This window comes from Leptidea sinapis, chromosome 13, assembly GCF_905404315.1.
Source record: "Leptidea sinapis chromosome 13, ilLepSina1.1, whole genome shotgun sequence".
Lineage (NCBI taxonomy): Eukaryota > Metazoa > Arthropoda > Insecta > Lepidoptera > Pieridae > Leptidea > Leptidea sinapis.
This window is the reverse complement of record NC_066277.1, coordinates 10,110,050-10,137,997: the sequence shown is the minus strand read 5'-3', so window position 1 is coordinate 10,137,997 and position 27,948 is coordinate 10,110,050. Positions and strand designations below refer to the sequence as shown.

The following is a 27,948-nucleotide window of genomic DNA, read 5'->3' as shown; positions in this document are numbered from 1 at the left end:
CAACAAAACACAGTCATCAAACGAGTTGACTGGTCTGAAAAATTTTAAGTCATCCGCAAACATATAAAATTTTGAATTTTGAAAGCAAGTTCCAATATAATTTATAAATATATTGAAGAGTAAGGGCCCAAGATGAGAGCCCTGTGGTACCCCAGACACGGCTGTAAAACATTTAGAGGAATGCCCGGCTATAACCACTTTAGATTTTCGATCCACTAAGTATGACCTAAACCAGTTTAACAGAATATCGGACAACCCACAGGACTTGGTAGCTGAGTATAAAAAAAGTAAAAGAAACAGCTTTCTATTGTTGGCTGACTTATACATTTCCCTGCAACATACGTTATGTTGGAAGACAGGGAAATGAGTTCAACCATTTCAGAGTATACTGCAAAAATAGAAAGACAGATAAAAGTTGACAGTTGGGCATCTGCTATACGTATGAGATAGTAATTTGCATCTCATCATTTCAGCGGAAGACGTCCACTGCTGGATAAAGGCTTTCCCCAGAGATCTCCACGATGATCGGTCCTGCGCTATCCTCATCCAACATATTCCGGCGATCTTGACCAGATCGTCGATCCATCTTGTGGAGGGCCTACCAATCTTCCGGTACGTGGTCGCAACTCGAGGACTTAACTGCCCCAACGACCATCTATCCGTTGAGCTATGTGCCCTGCCCACTGCCACTACGTTTCGCAACCATCTGGGATATGTCTATGACTTTAGTTCTCCTACGTATAATATTCGCATTTCTTATTTGATTTCAAAGGGAATCTCCTAGCATACCTCTGAGAAACCTTGAGGTTTCTCATATAAACTCATTGCCCATATTTAGGGATTAGCCCATATTCAGCTCATTAATATGGATCTAGTTAATTCAATGTTTTTAATATACAAACAGATTTCAATTTACTTAGATATGTCTTAGGTATAACAATTTTAACTTTGTGAAATTTACTGCGCCAGATGTCAAAAATGTAGAGTCGAGTCTTTTTTTTAACACAGTGGTGAAAGTAAAGTGTGCCCACAAGCCACAATTAATTTCTTTTAAAACACCTGTGTTTGGATCATTAACAAAAACTGGCAGATAAAGTAGATAAGGTTGAAGCCATATAGTGAACAATACAATTTTATGAATATAATGGTTTTGGATGCTCTTTAACTTGAAATAGATAGATGCGACGTACACATTTAAAATATGGCTGTTCTTATACTATTTTAAAAATACATAAGAGTTAATGAAATCACAGACAATCAAAAAAAAAAAAAATAATACAGAAATAAATATTAGGACTATTTATTGTCAGTACATTTATGAAAATTTAATATATGTTCACAAAAATCGTCAACTTTATGCTCTGAATAGAGATTTTTATTACTATAACACTAGAAATAAGGGATTACTTGTAACTGATTCTAGTAGGCTTCATAAAATACATAATAGCTTAAAGGGTATACACTTTTATAATAAAGTCCCAGCCACTGTTCAGGCATTATCTATAAATAAATTAAAAGGTTTAATTAAAAATTGGCTAAATCCTACCACTCAACAGGTGAATATCTAAGTGATCGGACAGCCTGGGACTAGATTATGATTGTTTTTTAGAACTAACAATGACAGTACAATTTTGTATATATTTTTTAAAAAGAGCGCAAAAGAAATGCCGGGGGAGCTTCTTGCGCCGCTTCTTCTCTCTCAGAGCGCCATTTGTTTCCGAAGCGCTGTTAGTGTTAGAAATGACATCAAAAAGCATTCCATAAGGAATTTTGAGTAAATAAATGCCTTTTATGCCTTTTATGCCTTTTTAATTAATCATTTTTATATGTATAGATATAAAGAAGTTTTTGAGATAAAGTTGATCCCGTAAAAAACATCACACAAGCTCGTGCGGTTTCATTTGGTAAGAACATTCTAAAAAAAATAACTACGATGGATAAAAAAACTCAAGCAAGAGCATTCGTGCTCGGAAAATTCTTCGCGATCAGTTTTATTTACGAAAATCCTGCTTATTAGTAAGAGGGCAACTTTAATCACAAAAGTTATATTGCAGAACTTTGTAGATTAGGGACCTCGTAGATGTTTGTGTAGGAACCGGGATGCGTCACTATTAAATCGTAGGGATTATATTGACCTAGTTACTAAAATAAGTCCTTCTCTATTCCTTAATCGATTCACTTTCGTTTTTATGTTGGTAATACAACTAAAAAGCATTACAATCTTTTTAACAATTTGTTATGATTCTAAAGTGATAACCTTCACTTCTGAGATTAATTACACAAATATAAGGAAATTTTGTGAACGATGCGGGACTCGAACCCGCGACCTCTCGCGCTCTTTCCAACTGAGCCAACTATTCGAGTGACGTATCGTTGATAAAATCTTGTATGCTTTGTTCAACTCTCAGGTTGTGGCTTCATCTACAGGATCTATCTTACAGTCTGCTCAAACCAAATATCTGCATATTAGACCAGGGTCGATAATTTTTGAAACCAAAAAAAATTACAGATGAAACCCATTGGTAAAGGACGAGGATATAACAAAAATTAAGGGAAAAATAAATTACGGGCGATCTGAGGTCAGGAAGTGGAAAAGAGGGGGTGTTTCAGGGTAAAAAACGGTTTATCTCGATTTCCGGCAAAACTACAAGTCCAATGGCAAAAATTAATTGGCAAAGTTGTAGGTAATAAAGAGATCTACAACTTTTGTAATTACACTTTTTTCACATAACCTCAATATTTTGGTGAAAAATTCAAAAAAACCAAGTTTTTGGTTCTTTATATATATATTTTTCAAAAAAAAAATTTTTTTTCTACCAAATTTGGTGAAAACTTACCTTAATATATGTCCCAAATACACTGTAATTTATTTGATTTAAAATATTTATTTGACTATTATTTGAATATTTATATGACGTCAAAATATCAGCTTTTTTCAAAAAGTTTGGAGGTTTTTTGTTCGTTTAAATATGTACTTTCTGATGGTGTAAAAAAATATAAATTACAATTGTAAATGTTCGGAAAATTTAAGTCCAACAACAGGCATTTCATAAAGAATTCATACCTGTTGTTTCGTAGCAGCAAAAAAATGGATTATGAATTATCAAATCTATTTATAAATGTAAAAAGGATAATGATTCAGTGTTAAATTTACCTTTTTTTTCAATTTTATTGATTTTCTAATCCATATTTTTGCTGCTACTTAATAACAGGTGTGAATTCTTTATGAAATGCCTTTTATGGACTTAAATTTTCCTAACATTTACAATTGTAATTTATATTTTTTTATACCATCAGAAAGAAGATATTTCAACGAACAAAAAGCCCCCAAACTTTTTGAAAAAAGCTTATATTTTGACGTCAGAATTTGCGATTGAAAATAGGGTGCTTTTTTGATATTAAGTTAAAATAAGGCGAAAAAATAAATATTTTAAATCAAATAAATTAAAGTGTATTTGGGACATAATAAGGTAAGTTTTCATCAAATTTCGTAAATAATAATTTTTTTTTGAAAAAGAGAAAATTAAAAAACAAAGAACTTGGTTTTTTGAATTTTTCACCTAAATTTTGAGGTTATGTGAAAAAAGTGTAATTCTAAAAGTTGTAGATCTCTTTATTACCTACAACTTTACCTTTTTACCATAGGACTTGTAGTTTTGCCGGAAATCGAGATAAACCGTTTTTTACCCTAAAACACCCCCCCCTTTTCCACTTCCCGACCTCAGATCGCCCGTAATTTATTTTTCCCTTAATTTTTGTTATATTCTCGTCCTTTACCAATGGGTTTCATCCTACTATTATTTTGTTTCACTTTTTATCATTTTCAAAGGCTTCAGCACTGGTCTATATTAGGAAAGTGACTTGATATGTAGCTCTTGGAAATCTAAACAATTTATTATATTTTTAAAATGATAACCCTCAATGCTGGGATTAATTACACAATTACGAGAGGTTGCAGGTTCGAGTCCCGCATCGTTCATAAAATTTTGTTTTCAGTTTTATTTGTGCAAACTTTTGAAGTGAAACTTCTACATCGGATTATGGATTATGAAAAATATAAATCGTCACACTTTTCTGTTACGCTCGAAGTTGATCAATAAGATTATTATGATGTTTATAATCACTACATGTAATAAAACTGTCTGTGTGTTCGCGATAAACTCAAGAACTACTACACCTTTCTTCACGTTGTTTTCACCAAAGGACAGCGTGGTTGTCGAGGAAGGGTTTAGTATATAATTTCTAAATTTTTTGTATCGATATTTGCAGATATTAGTGAAATTTTTTGGAGGTGTCGGAAAAAATAAGCCGTCTGGGAGCTTTCAACGAAAACACTGTCTTAAACCCTTTGATAATGGGCGAATTTTAAAAGGAAATAAATTAAATTTTATTTATCTTATTACAAATACAATATAAATATAAGTAGCCATAAACCATCCAGGACAAATTTCGCATCGAATGGTGGTAGTTTCATGTCGACACGATCAGTGGTTAGGCTTGAAAGAGCCTAGAACAAAGACCATTTTCATTATATATTATATTCTCTAATACATAAAATTCTCGTGTCATGGTGTTAAACATTGAACTCCTCCGAAACGGCTTGACCGATCGATTCTCATGAAATTTTTAGTGCATATTGGGTAGGTCTGAGAATCGGACATCATCTATTTTTCATCCCCCTAAATGTTAAAGGTTTAAACACGATTTATTTTTTATTTTTTTGACATTTTTTTTTCTAATTTGTTTGATTATGAGTCAGCATTAAATACATACAACTTCAAATTTTCACCCATCTGCGATCAACAGTTACTATTGTATTGCGATTTTAATATCGGCAATATAACGTTTGCTGGGTCACCTAGTATATATATATATATATATAGATAATGTGTGGTGGGATTGTATATCTTATATTAAGGTCTACAGAAAAACCGCGATGGGATATGTCTATCTCTTAAAGATAACATACCATATCCATTTAAATATTTTCAAAATTAGCAATTATAAAGCGGTAATATAAAAGCTGTTTGCACAAATACGATATAATTCCATATCATTTTCTATTGGCAGAACAACGTCTTATATATAAATAAAAATAATTTCAGTTGCCAACAAGCTTATTAAGTTTACAATACACCGGCCAGTTCTAGTGACAAAGCTTGTCATCCTGTCGCCTTAAGCCTTGGTCGTCTGGACTCTCATACAGACAGTTTTTATTGTACAGTCTGGAGGTATAAAGAATAATAGAGACAAATCCTTGACATAATACACAGGATGTCATTGGCTTGTCGAGTTTTCCCAGATTTTTCGTAATTACTTTAGTAAAAGTTGTAAGCAAGGACTCGCGAAAAGTAATTTCATTGTAAAACACGAATTTCTTAACGGATATTACAAATTACTATAACTGAACGAGAAGACCTTGCCATTGCAAAAAATGACGGGTTGCACTCCGGGAGTGCCAGCAGAAGTGAAAACTTGATTAGTAACGTGGTGCATTTTTGAATATTTTGGAATGGTTAGGAATAATTTCGCACGAATTGCTTGATTTATTAGTATAAAAGTACTAGCATTTATATGTGCTTAAGTACAATATTCATTTTTTGCGACAAAAGAAGTTTTCACTTCAAAAATATCAATTGAAAATAGATTGCATTATAAGCCCATAAAGAATATGCTTCAAAAACCAGAGTAATGGTACAGAGATCCATCTCTGCATGTTTATAGTCCATGTAGATATTAATATATCAACAGAAGTTAAAGTTTGACATTTTTTTTTAATGGCAATATAGGACAAGACGAAGAGGACGTTCAGCTGATGATAATCGATACTACCTGACCATTACAATGCAATGCAGATCAGAATGATTGAAAAACTCTAAAAATTCGGAGCGGCGCTACAATTTCGCTCGTCACGTTGAGACATAAGATGGTAAGTCTCATTTGCTCAGTAATTTCACTAGCTACGGCGCCCTTCAAATCGAAACACAGTAATGTTTACACATTACTGCTTCACAGCAAAAATAGGAGCCTCCCACAGAAATAATTACAATCTTGATATATCTATTTTACAAATTGAATCGTAACAATATATTATGTTTTTAAAGTGATAACCCTCACTTCTAGGATTTATACACAAATAAAATTTGAAAAATAAAATTTTATGAACGATGCGGGATTCGAACCCACGACCTCCGGCGTTTCGTGCCAGTGCTCTAACCAACTCGTTCATAAAATTTTGTTTTTCAAATTTTATTTGTGTAATTTGAATTTCAACGACTGTCTCACGAATTTTCGATCAGGGTCACGTGTCATGAAGCGATATGAACATTTTATACCCTTCCCAAGAAAAGTCGCCGCTCAACGCCGCTAAAGAAGTTTTCACTTCTAAAATAAGACCTGGGGGCCGACTCCTAAAATCGATATTCGATATATCGTGGCATTAGTCGTGTCGAATCTTCTTACAGCCGTTCCCAATATTTAGTCTATCTCTTACTTGAGATAAAAATCGTAACTATCGTTGACTTTTCTGTCCCAATAAACTTATCGACGGTAACTCACCTTATTCGTGCACGCTGTCTGTCAATGAGACGACGTATATCTTACCAGCGATATAAAGTTTGTATGGAAATTGCAATTCACGCGTACCAATATAAGGCGATAAGAATAACTTATCGGGTATATTGTGATAGCTTCAGATTATTGACAGCTAATTACTGACAGTAGAAGGTAGTAATTTATCTCTATCTATAGATAGTATATTGGGAACGGCCGTTAGTTACATCGTATTCAACGTGGGAACGATGATTGAACGAACAAAACATTTTTGATATTATCGGTCCTAACCCCACTCTTAGTTGAAAATGTCAGAGACGAATATTCGAATTTGACAAATAATCAAAACGTCACTTTTACGATAATCTCAACGACAACTTCTAGGCTGTCGTTGCTATTATCGTAAAAGTTGTATAGATATATTTGCCATGCAATATACATACTTAATAAAAAAATATATATGTACTTTACTATTCAACGGGATATTTTACTACCAAGTAATTTAATTAATTTGGTGATCTTTTATGCGTAGAAAGTAATGCAAGAGGCCGCCTGAGAAATAGGAAGTCGACGAGAAGGGTTGAGTTACTTTTTTTTTACATTTTATCATCCGATAATTTTGTATAAAACGCTAGGAGTGAGGATCTTTTTCGCGTCCGCACTCTGAACCCTCTAGAATCATCCATCTTGGATTTAAAAAATGATCCCAAATTCGTTCTCTGCGCCCTCGAGAACCTCGGATACGATATCCATATTATTGAAATAATAAATTTGTGCGAAATCATAAAAAAAAACAAAATGGCGCGTTACCGAAAATCTTGACGATTTGCTATAAAATTTCTCTCATACGTCGATAAAGAAGTTTCACTTTAAAAAAATACTCAACAAAGTAATGATAACAGAGTTGCATCGACCTGAGCTAAAAATAAAAAATAAAAAAATAAAGTCATTTTTATAAATATTTTAGTAACAAAGCCGCTCTGGCTTGCGATACCAAGATCGACCTGTCACCAAGCAGTTGCCTCGCCATTTTTATAAATATTTTAGTAACAAAGCCGCTCTGGCTTGCCATACCAAGATCGACCTGTCACCAAGCAGTTGGCTCGCCATTTTTATAAATATTTTAGTAACAAAGCCGCTCTGGCTTGCGATACCAAGATCGACCTGTCACTAAGCAGTTGCCTCGCCATTTTTATAAATATTTTAGTAACAAAGCCGCTCTGGCTTGCGATACCAAGATTGATCTGTCACCAAGCAGTTGCCTCGCCATTTTTATAAATATTTTAGTAACAAAGCCGCTCTGGCTTGCGATACCAAGATCGACCTGTCACCAAGCAGTTGCCTCGCCATTTTTATAAATATTTTAGTAACAAAGCCGCTCTGGCTTGCGATACCAAGATCGACCTGTCACCAAGCAGTTGCCTCGCCATTTTTATAAATATTTTAGTAACAAAGCCGCTCTGGCTTGCGATACCAAGATCGATCTGTCACCAAGCAGTTGCCTCGCCATTTTTATAAATATTTTAGTAACAAAGCCGCTCTGGCTTGCGATACCAAGATCGACCTGTCACTAAGCAGTTGCCTCGCCATTTTTATAAATATTTTAGTAACAAAGCCGCTCTGGCTTGCGATACCAAGATTGATCTGTCACCAAGCAGTTGCCTCGCCATTTTTATAAATATTTTAGTAACAAAGCCGCTCTGGCTTGCGATACCAAGATCGACCTGTCACCAAGCAGTTGGCTCGCCATTTTTATAAATATTTTAGTAACAAAGCCGCTCTGGCTTGCGATACCAAGATCGACCTGTCACCAAGCAGTTGGCTCGCCATTTTTATAAATATTTTAGTAACAAAGCCGCTCTGGCTTACGATACCAAGATCGACCTGTCACCAAGCAGTTGGCTCGCCATTTTTATAAATATTTTAGTAACAAAGCCGCTCTGGCTTGCGATACCAAGATCGACCTGTCACCAAGCAGTTGCCTCGCCATTTTTATAAATATTTAAGTAACAAAGCATTTTTTAAACTAATCGAATCAAAATTAATTTAATCTGATATAAAATCTGTAAAATTTGTTCAACGCAACATAAAAAATTAGGTTTAATTAGATTAAGAAATTTCACTCATGAATGGCAAAGTTACACAAAGCTTTAATGAATAGAAATTAATTTTTATGAAAAAAATTGGAAAAAAACTCACTATCATCATTATTAGCGGGAATACGTATGTCCGTACGTCTGTATGTATGTGTGTATAGATGTATTTAAACCTTTTATATCTTTTGAACAGCTCGACTGATTTCATAGCGGTTGGCGCAATTCGGAAGGTTTTAACCAAACTTAGATTTCCAATACAATTCGGACTGATTCGAACTGGTAGATTTTGAGAAATCTCAAAACAACTACGAAATAAAATTGTCTAATTGTGTTTTTTTGTAATAGTATTTGAATGGTTTTACCGATCGACTGATTACTGCGTGAAAATCGGTTTGGTCATTCAAAAGTAATGAGATTAAAAAATGTATAAGCTTGTAAGGCTCAAAATAACACAAATTATATTTTTTATATCGTCATAAGTACAATTAGAAGCGCTTAGGTATGGATTAGCGGGAACTAACTTTTTATTATGTATAGTACAACATCTGTCGGGTCAGTTAGTCTATATCTATATATATAAAAATGAAATGCTGTTCGTTAGTCTCGCTAAAACTCGAGAACTGCTGGACCGATTTAGCTAATTTTGGTCTTGAATTATTTGTGGAAGTCCAGGGAAGGTTTTAAAGGTGAATAAATAGGAAGATGGTCAGAATTAAATAAAAACAACAAATTTGTTTTTCCTCTGATGTGTCCCCCGTCGCGTGTCGTTCAGAAATCAAATTGAAAGAATAATTTAAAATGAATAACTAATAAGAATTATTATATAAGATTTCTAACTTTCTCAGGTAAAAAATAAACTTAATTTTGGCTAACTACAGTTGGTACATTAACAAAAGTTGTTAACTATCTATCAGATTATTTTTATGGAGACAGATACAGTCATAAGTTTGAGAGTGACAATGAACTACATAGGCTTAAATTGCAACGAGTTCGTGCAAATCAAACAGCCATAATATTGCGATTCGAGCTGACAAAACACCTGCCGAAAACCCACAAGGAGGTTTAGTTTATCTACCATTGACGAAGTGGCTGTTGTTATTGTGGGAGGAAATTTACAATCTAAAGCAATTATTCTTATTTCCAATATTTGTTTTGTATGGACATATTTTCTATTATTGACAAATTCACTAAAAACATTTTTCTGTTTATTATATACAGAACAACGTCTGTCGGGTCAACTAGTTTTTAATATAAATATTTCAATTTGATCTGAGTTTTAATACGTATTACTCAAATTGATAGTCCATATTATGAAAGAATTATATATTTCGCTTGCATGGATTAGTTTCTTAAGAGACATACTTACATCTATATTTTATATACATTTGTATGGGAAGGAAATTTGATACGAGTTCGGGTCACATCGCATATCTGTCGATACAATTTTCCAAGTCACTGAACCGAACTGGCGATGTACGTCGCGTCGTTGGGTTAAAATAATGACGTGTATGATACTATATTATTTTTCCCTTATAAATAATAATAATGATAAAGGCAAGGTATTGAGATAGGTAAATATCCCAGAAGATACTGGATGAGACGGGTAGGTATAACACATTTCTAATATAAAACATCTTGGGGCACAAATAAGAATATCATCCCCACCATCTGGATGTGTGGCTACAGTGCGGTTTTGGAGTAACTTTCTGCCACGTTCGACGAAGCTGTGGAATGAGCCTACTTGTGCGGTATTTCCAGGACGATACGACATCGGTACCTACAAAAAGGCGCGTACACTTTTTTTTATGAATATAAGGGACGAGCAGGACGTTCAGTTGATAGTAATTGATACGCCCTGTCCATTACAATGCAATGCCGCTCAGGATTCTTGAAAAACCCCAAAAATTCTTTTCGCCACCACAACTGCGCTCGTCACGTTGAGACATAAGCTGTTAAGTCTCATTTGCCCAGTAATTTCACTGGCTTCGGCGCCCTTCAGACAAGCATAATAATGTTTACATATTACTGCTTCACGGTAGAAAACGGCGCCGTTGTGGTACCCATAATCTAGCCGGCATCCTGTGCGAAGGAGCCTCCCACTTTTTTAAAGGGCCGGCAGGAGAATGTGGGCGGCGGTGATCACTAAACATCAGATGACCAGTACGCTCGTTTGTCCTCTCTTCCATAAAAAAGGCACGCTAAATACTTTATTTTGTGGGTTTCGAAAACTCGTTCGGGTAACGTCGCTTCGAAACAAGTGACAATTATGGGAGTCAGTCAGCGATGACCAATCAGTGAGAGCAACTGTTACTAGAGTAATTCAAACACAATTATAATTATGTATTATATTGTTAACGAAAATGGAACATAAGAAATACACGCATTTTATAGAAAACCGAACGAAAAAAAAAATTCCTACTTTTTAGTTTGGTTTATTTATTAAATCACGTTTTTTTAGTTTCGTAAAACTATTATTTGCATTGTTTAAAAATTCTCTTTGGTATGCGAAAATTTCCTAATATTACATAAATCGGTTAAATATAATGCTTGAAATTTAAAATTAACATCACTTCCTGCCTTATAGACGATAGATAAAAATTATATAAATTAACAAAAATCTTATTTTGCAAATTGAAAAATGGAATAATTTTATCAAATTAATGTATTGTCATCAGTCATCGATAAAACGAAGTTTGAACTAAATCTGGCCGTTTAAAGTGGGCCAAACTCGCGCCCAAATGAATCAGTTACAAACTAATATACACAGGCTAATATTTTTATTAGCTTTACGCTTTTGTGTGTAAAAAAGGTTGTATTTCGTGATTAACCTTGCCTTGATACATTTTCATCTCTGTTGCGTAGTCTTAAGGACTCACTATTTTTTTGTTGTTTTTTTATATTCTGTACTCCAGGAAACTCCAATATTTCCTCCCAGTTAGTTTTTCTTTCAATCCCAATTGCAGTAATCGTAACTTGATAAATCCCAAATAGCTTTTCGTAATTCTATTTCTAATATAAAATTATGTGTCATTCATTTTTGTGAGCAGACCTTAATTGGTCGTCAGCATTTGGCAAATATTACATGATATTAATATCAAGTTGAAACTTGATATTAATATCACGCATATACAAAGCATTATGTTTACCGTGTACATAAAACTTATCTTATTCTCTCTCTCCGCCACTTGCACTAAGCCTTAAAGAGAATGCATGATATTACAAATTTACCATTTATATTAATTAATTTCTAAGTCATTACTAACTCAAAGTGTAAAGTTATGTAAACTTTTTTATTATTGATGACATACTGGCTGGTTGTAAAAAAAAAATTCGATTATGTTTTGTTTTTTAAATTAGTTAGTTGGCACTACTATAGTGCCAACCAACTTACACGAATCAAATTAACTAAAGATCTGAATATAATATGCTATGATAGTTATTTCGAATTATAATGATAATTACATTAAATAGTATTTAAATATTAACAGTAGTTAAATAAATTATTAATTCGGATATCTTATGACAGTTCATGACGTTGGTAGCGCTTGTAAACACATCAAACTGACATTTCTTATTAGAAAATTTAAAATTCACTTTACTATAACACATAAACTGGCAGGTAGATAGACATATTAAATATGTATAGTTTTCACAACGAGTCTCAAAGTAGAGTACAGGCTGTATTAATTTAACACTAGCCTTAATTAGTGGCGGTACATGAAGCTGAAAATTAGTATTGTGACAGGTCTGTGAATTACGTAGTCTCTTTGGAGGAAGCCTCTTGAGTGTTCGTTGTTCTATTATTAATTTGCTCTTACAGATTATGTTTCACGAACGTTTAATGTTTCAAGATAGATTATGGAACAATGATGGAATCATAAATGAGCAATACATCATTATACTATCAAAAATCAAATCATCAATCAACATTAAGGAGACGTCGCATTCTACAAAGGACTATTAAACGACTTAGTTGTAGACCGTACATCATTGCAAATGCTCGTTTTTAACCGACTTCAAAAAAGGAGGAGGTTCTCAATTCATCAGTATATGCCAAGTCGGCGTCAGCCAAGATAGGTTTGTAACGTAGGTTTGTAATAGGGTCGCTAGGTTGGCAACCCTGGCACTGAGACGTAAAGTTAACAGCTGATTCTTATTTTATTTTAAATAATTAGAAATATTGAAAATAAATAAATCTTGGTTTGCTATTGTGTACACTAAAGTTATAAATTATATAAAATAAGTGTGGAATATTGCAATAAGCTCAAGAAGTTAATGGAATACTAACTCCGTTGTACCGGCCCAACTGTCATACGACAAAATTCAAAAACACAAAAAACGAGGGACATATTTTGTTTTAGTTACTTACAACTAATAGTTGTTAGCGTTGTAGTGCGTTGTTCGTTTCGAAGCTATATACAATTTATAACACTTTTACACTGCTCACAGTTGTGAGTTACGTTCATACTCACTACATTGGCCCTGATTTTCTCTCTCAACTTGACAAAAACGTGGAAGCTGAGCTGAAGACCCCAACCTGAACTGCCGCATACAATATTCACCATCATCCTTCTTACACTATACATACTAATAATAGCATGGAAAAATATAATTAACTTCTCATAGTAATCGAATTAATAGCAATATTAAATATTAATAAAGCCTAGCATTGGCAATTAACCATACTAAACCATTGACTTCTGCACTTTTGGAGTTAATTTCTAGATTCTGTAAATCCGGGGGGAATTTTACATTTCCTCTTCTCACACACTTTTACAACAAGATTATACATAAGCTTTCAATCACGACCAAAGACCTGTATCACGTACCAGTATCTTCCATTGATTTGAAATTTAAGTATGTTAAAGGTTAAAGCGATATGCTAAAAATCTTTAAATTAGTTAACCTAGCTAAATACAAAGGACCTATGGGTCCATTCGACTAATATTTTAAAATACATACTTGACATTATAGCACCTGAATTAGAAATAATATTTAACGAATGCATAGATGAGGGTGTGTTCGCTGACCTCATGAAATACAGCAAAGTTATACCTTTGTTTAAATCGGGTAGTTCTTTTGACTCTGCTTATTTCAGGCCTATTTCAGTACTGCCTGGTCTTAGTAAATTTTTTGAAAAACTTTTGCTTCAGCAGCTACAAATGCATTTTTGTAAATTATTGAACAAAAATAAATTTGGTTTCACTAGGGGCTTATCAACAATTAATGCGGGTACCAGATTCATAAAGCACATCTTTGACGCCTGGGAAGAGACACAGGATGCATTGGGCATTTTTTGTGATTTGTCCAAAGCATTTGACTGCGTCCACCATGAAACTTTACTCCTAAAACTAAAGCATTATGGAGTAAAAAAGAGAGCCCTAATCTGTTAAAATCATATTTAAGCGAAAGAGTTCAGATAGTCGATGTAAATGGCAAACGGTCTTCGGGTAAACCTGTGGGAATAGGTGTTCCGCAGGGTTCTATTCTCGGTCCTTTCTTGTTTCTTATATATATTAACAATCTACCGTTTGTGGTAGATGATAGCCATGAGATTGTATTGTTTGCTGATGATACTTCACTTATTTTTAAAGTGAAACGAAGTGCAGATATTGATGACGAGGTAAACAATGCACTCTCAAAAAGAATACTGGGAGAGTTTCTTGCACCGCTTCTTCTCTTTCAGAGCGCCATTTGTTTCCGAAGCGGTAGTAGTATCTAGTATATTAGAAATGACATCAAAAAGATTTCTAAAGGAATTAATTTTGAGAAAATAAATGCCTTTTATGCCTTTTAACTACATATATACTTATAGGTGAGATGTGCTTGAGTCGTGAGGAGGTGAGAGGCGAGACCGGGTCGCGACGGAAGGACACCGATTCCAAAAATAACAAAAATACACAATTATTTTTATACATCTGTTATTTTGGAGTAGTGTTTTTGAAGTTGTGTTCTATTATTAATATGCTCTTAAAAATTATGTTTCACCAACGTTTAATGTTTCAAGATAGATTATGGAACAATGATAGGATCATAAATGAATACTACATCAATCTATTAACAAGAATCTAATCAACTTCAAAGAGACAGACGTCGTATTCTACACGCGTCAACGAACTATCAAACGCCTTACTTGTAGACCGTACATTGTTACAAACGCTTATATCATATAGCGTTTATATAAAAAAGCAGCCAAGTGCGAGTTGGACTAGCCCCTGAAGGGTTCCGTAGCAGCAAGTAACAGAACATTAAAGTTCTTGTAGTTCGTTGTAACTTTGATCGATCATTTAACAATAGTGTATTTTTTTAAATTAGGCTATTGATAATACGATTATGACGTATTAAAAAAATACTTACTAGATCTCGTTCAAATCGATTGTCGGTGGAAGTTTGCATGGCATAATGTACATAATATATTTTTTTAGTTTTATCATTCTCTAATTTTAGAAGTTACAGGGAGCGGACACAAATTTTACCACTTTGGAAGTATCTCTCGCTCAAACTATTCAGTTTAGAAAAAAATCATGACCTATCCATAAATATTCCCCTCGTATGGGTTTGATTCAAAAAAAATTGCTTTTCAGTTCTAAGTATAGGGAAACACCAAGGTTTACTGTTTTTTTTCTATTTTTGTGTAAAAATCTTAATGCGGTTCACAGAATACATCTATTTACCAAATTTCAACAGTATAGTTCTTAGAGTTTCGGAAAAAAGTGGCTCTGACATACGGACGGACAGAAGGACAGACAAGACGAATCCATAAGGATTCTGGTTTTTGCCATTTGGCTACGAAACCCTAAAAATTACTGTTCAAGTAAAAAGAGTCTTACTGCGGTTGGGCATGCGATGGAGCCAGGAAGCTTTGACGTGAGTAAGAGAAAGTAATCACTTTATCTGGCTTTCATATGTTCTATATATGCAATGACTACACCGTGTGAAGAATCGCATGAGCTTGTCAACAGAACCGGCACCAGACTAGAGATTTTGTAAAATTAACACCTGTCACATTTGCCCGGGCTTCCCCGGGACATAAAAAGATTAGTGAAGTCCCAGGACCAAGGTTGTCGTAAGAGACGACTAAGGTATTTAATAGTGGGAAGCTCCTGTGATGCAATAATGTGTAAGCATTATAGTGTTACTACTGGGCAACTTATTACTGGGCAAATGAGACTTGACATCTTATGTCTCAAGGTGAAGATCGCAATTGTAGTGCCGAATATTGAATGTACACAGAATTATTGGGTTTTTCAAGAATTCTGAGCGGCACCGCATAGTAATGGGCAGGGCATATCAATAACCATCAGGTGAACGTCCAGCTCGTCTCGTCCTTATAGTCATAAAAAAACAATGTCTAAGTAAAGCATTTAAATCATTCACAATATTTGATGACGAGAATATATAGCAAGCTACATAAACGTGAAATATACGTATAAGCCGAAGTTTCTGATCTGCGAGTTTAAAATGTACAACAATAATCTGACATCTGAAACTCTTCCCGTAAGTTTGCGCGCCTAAATTATGTAAATTTTGTCGGAGCCGCCTTGGCCTTGTTGACTTCGTATATATGAAGATGTGAATTATGAATAATTCATGAGCGAGCTGCTTTGCATTTTTTAACCACATTTCATACGTCGCTTATTAAATAAAGGTGAAAACAATCGCGGAACATAAATATGGCTAAGTTTGCTGCTCAATATTGTCTCTTATAAATATTACATATAACACTTCGCTTGTATGATTTTTGGAATTATAAAGACAAAAACGCCAGCATATCTCTATTCGAAACTGTTATGGACAAATGCGGGCAGAGTCTTGAATTTTATAACAAGGAACATCGTCAAGGCTAAGCTCTGTCCTCCCGAGCATCACACTGCGGCTTTCAGGGGAAGTTTCAAGTACAATGCCACCAAGTGCTGGAATAATTTACCACCGCCGCTACGGGGTTTATATACAGTCTCGAATTATAGAAAAAATACAAAAATACATATTAATGACCAATACGTCCCTACATCAAGGCAGGCCTTGGTGAGCACTGTTTAAATTTCATAGTATTATATAAAACAGCTACTCGTATTTATTATTATTCTTTTTTCTTCCTTATATATTTATACACATATGTTTTTTATTATTTATGTTAGTGTCATTGTTTATTTTTAGTTAAATTTTTTGTAAATCTATTTTTGTATAATATTTTTTAGTGTGACATTTAATTATATTTTGCTTTTAAAATATGTCAGTTCAGCTCCAAACTTCATACAATGGGTTCACTTAAAATCAGTGTTGTGCTCATAATGTATGGACACAACTATAAAAAGGCATTTATTTTTCTCAAAATTGATTCCTTTAGATTTTTTTTATAACTGAGTCGACTCCAGTTTTGGAAGACCACTGCCACGTTAAGATTTGCTTTTGTTTCTTTTTTATATTAAGTAAGTTAAGATTAAGCATATGTTTTGTTCTCATTAACTTTTTTGTGTAAATGTGTCAGTTTTTCTTCCAAAATAAATTCATTTTCATTTCTTATAATATTACACTTTCTGGGTGAGTATTCGTATTTAACAGCGTTAATTATTTCGTACGACTAAGTATTCATTTAGCCGTCTTAGCATGATTGTGTTACAAACATCCAAATATACAAACTCTAACATATAATAATAATATTATTAAAGATAAGCCTGTGAACGCTGGAGTGTCGCAAGGCTGTATGCTACCCCCGACATATTCTGCATATCAATGGTATCGTGGACACCTCCAACATATATTGCTATGCAGATGACAGCATTAGTGAGGCCGTATACACGAGTCATGCAGGTCTCTCTCGGGAAATCATCGACCAGTGCCGAGAGAAACATATGTCTTCTATCAAGTTCTCTCTTGAGAAGGTCGCGGAATAGGGTAAATTGAACCTTGTCCAATTGAACCCCTAGAAGACTCAAATTTGCACGCTTACCACTAAGAAACCCCATTTATCGTATCACCACTCTTTGACAATACTTCCCTTAAAGCCTCGCCTAGTATCGGAATATTGGGTCTTGAAATATCGAGCGATTGCCAATTCCATGGTCATCTGGAGGGCAAAGCCCAAATGGCTTCGAAGAAGCTGGGCATCATAAATAGAGCACGGCACTACTTTATGCCAGCCCACATTTTAGCGCTCGAAAAGCGCAAGTCCGGCCATATATTTATTTTTTATTTATTTATTTATTCAACAGAAACAAACAACATTCATAAATTGATTACATAAACAGGATATTAAATCTAGACCTAAAGTTCCCTAATTTTTAAAACAGCCAATACAGATATGAACATTAGTAAGTTACAACAAACAATATAATTCTAAATTTGGTTACAAGTTTGTAAATTTATGGTTACAGCATTTTTAAATGAAGCTAATGACTTAAACATGAAACGGTCTAAGTGGCAAAGTTCGTTATTCATATAATTACACACTCTTCTGATAAAACAATTTTTAACATATTATTAAACGGTCCTGCTATGCGGAATGCTAAATAAGGGTTTACTAACACATTTACGCTCACATCTACGGGGTACTCTAAATGTAATGTTATGCATATATGGAGTATTGCAGTCATCTCTGGTCTGGCGCACCCCAGTATCAGCGCAATCCGTTTGACCGCGTGCAACGCAGAGCAGCTCGAACTGTCGGGGACCCAGTGCTCTGTAAACGGCTGGATCACTTGGCGTTGCGTAGAGACATCGCTTCATTGTGTGTCTTCTATCGCATTTATCACGCGGAGTATTCCGAAGAGCTGTTTCACCTGATTTCTGCTACCGAATTCCACCTTCACACGAAACGCCACAAACAGGATTTCATCCCCACCATCTGGATGTGTGGCTTTACGATGTGCTACAAAGCTGTGGAATGTGCTTCCTTGTGTGGTGTTTCCGGGTCAATACGACATGGGTACCTTCAAAAACAGCGCGTGGTGTACGCGTTCCCCTAAAGGCCGGCAACGCTCCACTGATTCCTCTGGTATTGCAAGAGAATGTAGGCGGCGGTGATCATTTAACACCAGGTGACATCCTTTTTTCATAAAAAAGATGAATATGCACGTTAGAAAATGATTTTTTTGACGTCTTGTCATAAAAATTATTTTTTAACGTGCTGGCGAGTAACAGTGTATGTGATTGCTGATGATAAGTATAAGGTTCACTAAAGTTCCTGTGAGGTAAATGAAAAATAAGTTAACTATACAATGTTGAGACGTAATGTAATAATTTTTTATTTTGAGGATATCGCAGAAATAGTTCAAACTAACAATCACATACCCTGTTACTGGCCAGCACGTTAGAAAATGATTTTTTTGACTTCTTGTATTAAAAATTCTTGAAAAACCCCAAAAATTCTGAGTGCCACTGCAACTGCGCCCGTCACCTTCTTAAGTCTCATTTGTCCAGTTATTTCACTAGCTACGGCGCCCTTCAGACCGAAACACAGTAATGCTTACACATTACTGCTTCACGGTAGAAATAGGCGCCGTTGTGGAACCCATAATCTAGCCGGCATCCTGTGCAAAGGAGCCTCCCACACAACATTCTTGGAAATTGTATAGTTTACCAAATCAGTGGAGTGCGATTGATGTTATACATTTGACGTGATCAATTTGTTGTGTTTAAAGTGATAACCCTCACTTCTGTGATTAATTACACAAATAAAACTGAAAGAGTTGGCTCAGTTGGAAAAGGCGCACGGAACGCGAGATGTCACGGTTTCGAGTCCCGCATCGTTCATAAAATTTTGTTTTTAGTTTTATTTTTGTAATCAATCCCAGAAGTGAGGGTTATCACTTTAAAAACATAACAAATTGTTTAGATTTGCAAGAGCGACATCTCAAGTCAATTTCTTAGTATTCAAAATATTGAGGTTGGGCAGGTTATCAACTGTAAGGTAGATCCTGTAGATGAAGCCACAACCTGAGAGTTGAACAAAGCATACAAGGTTTTATATACGATACGCCACTCAAACGGCTGGCTCAGTTGAAAAGAGCGGTCGCACGGAACGCGATAGGTCGCGGGTTCGAGTCCCGCGTCGTTCATAAAATTTTGTTTTAATTTTTATTTGTGTATTTTACTTGTTGCTCATAAGTGAAACTCAGCCTGTATTAATTATAAAAACTCCTCCAAACAATTAAATAGACCTATTAAATTTGGTCAAAAAATTTCATTTGAATGTCAAAAACTTATAATCTTTATATATATATTTCTTGTGTCACTGAACTCCTCCTAGACGGCTGGATTTTGATGAAATTTTTTGTGTGAGTTCAAAGGGATTCGAGGATGGTTTAGATTCACAATTGAACTACCTCCTAAACGGCTGCACCGATTTTGATAATTTTTTCGTTTGTTTCAGTGAATTTGAGATTGGTTTAGATTCTCAATTCCGTCCATATAATATAATTCTCCTGCTCATGTGTATGTTAATATTAATATTATTATTATGGAACTCCTCCTAACGGCTGGACCGATTTTTCAGATTTAAGACGTGTGTACAGGACAACGTCTGTTGGGTCCACTAGTTATTTATATATTATCAAAAATATAATAATTAATTTGACCATTTACGACCATTTCGGAAAAAGTTGAGGTTTAATGAGAAGAAGTGGCAAGTAGCTCATTGCGACTCTTTTAAATAAATATTTATAGCTTCATCACCTTGCAAATAATTATGCGATGTAACACAAGTAAAATCATCATGACTTGCATGAATAAGTGAATAGAAAATGTTAATTAATAAAAACAAAACAAATTTTTATTTTTTTTAAAGTGACGTCCCTCACCTCTGGGATTAAAAATTTATGAACGATGCGGGATTCGAACAGTTGGTTAGAGCGCTCGGACGGAAACCCAGAGGTCGCAGGTTCGAGTCCCGCATCGTTCGTAAATTTTGGTTACAAATTTAATTAGTATAATAATTAAAAAAATTAACGTGATTTTATAACCGGTTCAATATTAAAAGAAGAGAGCATAATAACTGAATATCTTTGTGTGTTTGTGAGTGTACATCTGTGTTACATAAACTCTAACCACAAAATTGTTTTTTTATATTACATTAAGGGACGAGACGAGCAGGACGTTCAGCTAATGGTAATACGCCCTGCCCATTACAATGCAATGTCGCTCTTCTTGAAAAACCTAAAATACTGAGCGGCACTACATTTGCGCTCGTCACCTTCAGACATAAGATGTTAAGTCTCATTTGCCCAGTAATTTCACTAGCTATGGCACCCTTCACCGAAACACAAAAATGCTTACACATTACTGCATCACAGGATAAAAGGCGCCATTGGGCCACCCATAATCAAGCCGGCATCCGGTGCAAAGGAGCCTCCCACTCCCATGTGCTATATATACCACACTCACTTAGACTCTAATAACTTGTTTTTGTAAAATGTCATTACAATTACAAGAAATGAATTTTAAAACTGAAGAAAAAAATCATAGAAATATTTTTAGATATTATGTAATTTCGATTTTAATTATTGTATTTAATAAAGCTCTGGTATTATTATTGTTCCAGGTTACCAGAGAGGATATCATCATCTCATCAACATCATCTCCGGTCTACTTCATACTCTAATGAGGGTTTGTATTACAATATTATGTAGTTTGATGTATTAAAACCTAGACATATGGTACGGTCCGGTGGGCACCTCGCACCATATTTTTTATTTAATTGACACACACAAATTATCTTGCCCCTAACTAGGCATACCCTGTACTATGGGTACAAGACAACGATATGTTTAAGACTATTGTATTAAACATATTTACTTAAATATACATAAATACAAATAAACATCCATGACTCGGAAACAAACATTCATATTCATCATATAAATGATTGCACCTACCGGGATTCGAACACAGGACCTCTAGCTCAGTAGGGTCACTAACCATTGGGCTATAGGGGCCGTCAATATTAGTCTGGTGTCGTACTTGGTACGGTCCGGACGGTAATAATAATAATACGCTACTCGACTGCGTCCGATGCTTCGGTCATACCAAATTCGTTCATGTATGAATAGCTTTACTGTTAAACGAGCTCCGGAAAAAGTTTGAGGATAATTCAGAGATACAGGACTTATATTTCATTAAGTATTCATGTGCAGTTTGTTTGTTTTGGATTCACCAGATAATAGCTATGTACTTTGTTAGAACTACTTTACTAAAGTAACTGCAGACTCCAGTGCTCCTTTGCACAGGATGCCGGCTATATTAGGGGTACCACAACGGCGCCTATTTCTGCCGTGAAGCAGTAATGTGTAAACTTTTCTCTGTTACGGTCTGAAGGGCGACGAAATTACTGGGCAAATGAGATTTAACATCTTATGTCTCAACGTGACGAGCGTAATTGTAGTGCCGCTCAGAATTTTTGTGCTTTTCAAGAATCCTGAGCGGCGCTGCATTGTAATGGGCAGGGCGTATCAATTACAATCAGCTGAACGTCTATCCTGCTCGTCTCATCCCGTATTTTCATAAAAATAAAAAATAATAGACTGGTAGGGTTTTAGAATTGACCCCTATATCGGGTATTTTCGTCAATGAAATAGTTAATAGTTACTCCTACTAAAGTTTTATTAGTACCTACATGCCGGGACACATTGTATATACTACCACCGCAAATAATGTCGGTTCAGCCCTAACTAGAAACGGGCAGCTTCGTATTGGCAATCCAAATTGGATCGTGTAGCAATCAAACGCTGTAATTACGCTTTGTGGCCATCTAACTGACCTCGCTGGGATTAATTAACTTACCTACTTGCTTACTCCGGAACTTTTATAGGCAGATACTGTACACGCCACTATCTACGTCTCCTCGACTTGGATTGCTTTTATTATCAATTATGACTTGATTATGAATGATGGGAGCATATATAGACCAGGGACGATAATTTTTGAAACTATACACAAACTATACTATAAAAAATAAAAGTAGAATGTATCCTATTGGAAAAGGAAGAGAATATAACAAAAATGAAAGGAAATATAAATTACGGGCGATCTGTGGTCGGGAAGTGAAAAAGGGGTGATGTTTAAGGGTATAAAACGGTTTATTTTGATTTCTGGCAAAACTACAAGTCCTATGGAAAAAAGTTGTAGGTAATAAAAAGATCTACAACTTTTGTTTTCACAATTTTTTCACATTACCTCAAAATTTATGTGAAAAATTCAATAAACCAAGTTTTTGGTTTTTATCTTTTACAAAATATAAATTCCACCAAATTTGGTGAAAAGTTCCCTTTTTTGTCCCAAATACACTGTAATTTATTTGAATTGAAATATTGACATTTTCACCTTATTTTGACTCATATATCGAAAATGAACTCTTATTTTAAAATATAAGCTTTTAAAATTCACCCGCCTAATATTAGACTTTTTTCAAAAACTTCGTGTGCTTGCACTGGTCTAATATAGCACCCAACGACTCATAAAGCCCAGTACAGGTTTACTACTGAGCTAAGATCCCAGGCTTGAATTCCGGTAGGTGCAAACATTTATATAATTAATATAAAGTTTCATTCCGGGTCATGGATGTTTATATGTATTTATGTATGTTTAAGTTAAGTTTAAATATATCGTTGTCTTGCACTCATAGTACTACTACTAGGCTTTACCTAGTTTGGGGCTAGACAAATTATTGTGAAAAAAATTGTCAATTATAAATAGTATTTTCTTTGATTAATGCGAGTGTTACCTACTTATTTAAATAAAATACTTTATAAAGGATTAAAACGCGGTTACTTGCAGCTGTATTCCTACATTAGGTTTTTGCCTAAAACTTTGCAGGATAACGTTTTGAGTTGAGTTGACTAGATTTTCCAAAATCTGCTATCAAAAAATCTTGGGGTATTTTGGCCACATTTCCCAACGCCATCCAGCCAAGAGGACGAACAAGTCTATCCTGAAGCAACTTCATATTGGCACTAGATTATCCACAATCTGCTATCAAAAGATCTTGGGGTATTTTGGCCACATTTTCCGACGCCATCCGGCCAAGAGAACAAACAAGTCTATCCTTGAGCAACTTTGCATTGGTGCTAGATTTTTCAAAATCTGCTATCAAAAAATCTTGGGGTATTTTGGCCACATTTCCCAACGCCATCCAGCCAAGAAGACGATCAAGTCTACCCTGGAGCAACTTCGCATTGGCACTAGATTGTCCACATTCTGCTATCAAAAGATCTTGGAGTATTTGGGCCACATTTTCCGACGTCATCCGGCCAAGAGAATAGACAAGTCTATCCTGGAGCAACTTCACATTGGCACTAGATTGTCCACAATCTGCTATTAAAAGATCTTGGGGTATTTTGGCCATATTGCCTGACGCCTTCCCGGTAATTAAGACAAACTGATAGTCATAGGCAAGGTGGAGGGCAAAAGACCATGCTGACGTGATCGTCATGGGTGATCCCAGCTGCTGGTCGGACTAGATCAAGAAATTCACTGGCCTACCACTTTCGACCGCAATAAGGAAAACTGAGGACCGAAAGGAGTGGAGGAAGGCTTTAGTGACCAACGTAACAAAAACTTTGAAGTACGGACACTACCTTCAGAAATTAACAATGCGACCAAGACGTCCTTTTCTGTTTTGGAATTTAATTTCAATGGCTTCATGTTCCACTCTTGGGAGAGACTGGTTCTCTTTTGCCAATATTACGCGTATTTTAATCCTTTAAAATGTATTTTATCAAAATAGTATTGTCAATAATAAAAATATATATAACTACCTGACCCGAAGCACGCTGTTCTGCCAATAGAAAAAATGATGTAAGTATTCAGGAATAATGTAGTCTAAAGCCATCGGAAATTCAAAGTCAAAGTTAATGAATTAAAAATGAAACCATAACGTATTTCTGAATGATTTTATAATATTATGTAGTAATTAAATGATAAGGATTAATATCGTATTTGTGTTATGTGTGTAGTGTAATTTATATAACTTTTAAATTACCTCTTCATAATATTTTTTAAACTATTAAAATGGATATGTTATACTTAACAGATAGACATATAATCAGTGCTGTATTTTTGAGTTTATCGCGAACAGACAGACGCAGCGAATCACTTTGTGTTATAATAAAATGCAGCGTTACACTTTCGTTCCAGTATTTACAACTGACTGCCAAAAGCAAAGAGAGCCATGAAAAATACTAAAATGTTTAAAAATTAAAAAGCAATTTATTTCGCAAAGCTATTCGCCCCTATTTACTCCTGAGATAGCATTAGGACGCCAGCTTGTGGCTCGTCAGACCAATTAGAGTGTGTAATGGAAGCGACACCCGACACGCTTCAGCTGACCGAGATTGAGTTTGTATCCAGATTCTAGATTGTTCATTATGCCTCGAAACTTATTCTCCCCGGGCCGCAGTTTTTAGGCCACTTCCATTATTGCCTCCGCATAATAGTGTCATGATACGAATTGTTTTTTTTCTTTTATAAACCCAGGCTGCATTCATTAATTGACATTATGTGTCCCCCGTCGTTCAGAAATCAAATTGATAGAATAGTTTCAAATGAATAACTAATTAGAATTTTTATATTCTAACTTTCTCAGGAGTTTAAAAATAAACTTAAACTTAATTTTAGCTAACTATAGTTGGTAGATTAACTACAGTAACTATTTAACTATCTATCAGAATATTTTTATGTAGATGGACAAATCTTGAGTCTTCATCTATTTATCCCATATACCCCAAAATTTTTAAATATTTTATTTTTTTACGGCAATACAACGTTTACTGGGTCAGCTAGTTAACGTTAAAATAAAGTTTTATTGTGTTTTAAAATAACATTAGTGCATAATATTTTTTTAATCCTTCCTAAATGGAAATATTATTGCAAATATTTTATATATGTCTTCGCACGACACGCCACTATATTATAAATATTATCATCCCCACCATCTGGATGAGTAGCGTTCCTTCACAGCGTGGTTTTCAATGAACTTTCTCCCACGTACTACAAAGCTGTGGAATGAGCTTCCTTGAGCGATGTTTCCGAGACGATACGACAAGAGTACCTTGAAAAAAGCGCGTACACGTTTCACACTCCAGTAATTCCTCTAGTGTTGCTAAAGAATTTGGGCGGCGGTGATAACTTAACACTAGTTAGCGGAGAACAGTTTTCTAATAAAAAAAAACTATAAATATATATTAATGTAACAATAACACAACAATAAATAGCTTGTAATCAAATTTAACTAATTAATCTAATGAATTCTTAATTAATAGTTATTTTATAACACATAATAATAACCTTTGATAAAAATGAAAGTAATTAATACATTTAACATCAACTGTATTCCACAATTGTCTTTTATGACAGAAGAATTTTGGTAGAAACCTAAACATTAAAATTATTTATTTATATTATTACGTTATAACACCCATTCCTATATTTAAGTATAACCCTTGTAATATGTTCTTATTGCGTCACTATGGCAATATTCGTCTCAGTAAATAAATTTGACGAGATATTTCTGCTCGTTGTACGTTCATTGCCGGAGATGTATCTATAAATAGCAAATCCTTGATTGAGACGAATCTCCAATCAAATTATCGTAACATATTTACCACTCTCCCACAGGAATAGGGCCCTTAAACTTTACATTAAACTTTAGTAATTTATTGAATAATGCTAAAGTAGATTAAAACCTTATATCATTTAAACGTTATATTATAGACTTAGAGCAAGAAAACATAGAATTATTAGACCATCCGCCGTACAGCCCCGACCTAAGCCCTAATGATTTTTATAGTTTCCCTAAAATAAAGAATAAATTGCGTTGTCAAGATTTTCTTCACCTGAAGAAGCTGAGAACGCCTTTGGCCTACATAATGGCCATTTTGGAGACCCTAACTTCCGAATGTAATGGTTGCTTCAGTGATTGGTTCCATCGTATGGAAAAATGTGTCAAATTTCGCGGAGAATACTTCGAAAAGCAATTAATACATTTATAAATAGTAATGTTGTGTCACTAGCTGCCCTCGTATTTGAATCATTTCGACCACTCTCGTTCTAGCGATTAGCAATTCAATTGCTCCTGAAGATGCCTCTTGTAGAGGCGAAACATATGTTGCAGTGATTTTGTGAAGCATTATTACAAGATCTCTTTATTAATAAAACTTTGAATTGTTAAGTTCTGAATAAAATTGACAGATAATAATATGAAATGTAATCTTTTGTCGTAACCAGAAGTCGCCATGAAAGTATTAATTTACATTGGTGTTGATAGTGGTAAGACTAACAGCAAAGATTTTTAATTTTTTTTCGTACTGTCAGTAGTCCTGTTGTATGCAGCCGGACAAACGAAGACATAATCCTCACATTAGCAAGCGTGGTGTCTCTCCAACGAGCTTTTTTCAGGAAAGTTATATTATTCCGAGCATTTGTCCTCGCTGTCCATAAAAAACTTCAGTTCGTTCTAAGGCAAAAAAATATGTTGTTTATAAGATTTTAATTATGTTGTTTCATTTGCAGATAGGATCACTTAATAATTTGGTTTGGTGAGGACATTATCAACATGATTTCATATCAGTTTGACCGTACACCTCCCCCCCCCCCCTGGTAACGTTTGACGCGACATGTTGACCCCCTCTTCCCTCACGGTTACTACCTCCAGTCGATCGGTGCGCAAATTGCAATATCGCCCCAAGTAATTATTATGTTTTCTGATGTTAGGGTGGACGCCATATTTTGGATGTTTTTTTTGTGATTGCGTCGCGTCCGAGGGGGAAATTCAAAATGAAGGAATATTATTTTAGAGAATTACTGATGATACATGAATCGGTGTTAAACAATGGTAACTGTTGAACCTTAGATTAAGGATTGGTCTCCGCTGCGCTCCACTAGACACTGCAGTCGTAAATTGCGGGTCACATTACGGCCAAGTGGGCGTACTCGCGTCAGTCTCGGACAATGTGTAACGTTGACGTACCACATGTTCTGTTAATCTTTACTAATAATTGAAACTAAAATACTGGTTTGCGTAGAGTATTTTTATAAAATAATACTACAAGAACTAAAAAAGACACTGGAATGTCATCAGTAAGTATTTTTTATTTTATTAATTTCAATCTAAAATAAAACGAATCGTATGTTACAAAACTTGAAAGATGCCATTGAATGTCAAGATGCCACACACACAAGCATCTAATAGTTGCCGTAATAAAAAGCTATTGTTCTTGGGTAGTGCGGTATCTAGTTGGAGTGTAACTCGACCCAACCGAGTAGTAAGCATAACAAGTTTATGTTTGTTCCTCGTGTTAATATTATGAAT

At 34.8% G+C, this 27,948-nt stretch overlaps 1 protein-coding gene across 1 annotated transcript in view; it reads left to right on the top strand.

Moving 5' to 3' along the window:
- Nucleotides 1-27,948, top strand: part of LOC126967493 (cell adhesion molecule Dscam2-like) — a 156,186-nt gene that overhangs the window by 110,363 nt on the left and 17,875 nt on the right. The window contains exon 6 of the mRNA XM_050811981.1: nt 21,187-21,251. Within this exon, the coding sequence (XP_050667938.1) occupies nt 21,187-21,251 (65 nt within the window). The remainder of the gene's footprint in view (nt 1-21,186; nt 21,252-27,948) is intronic.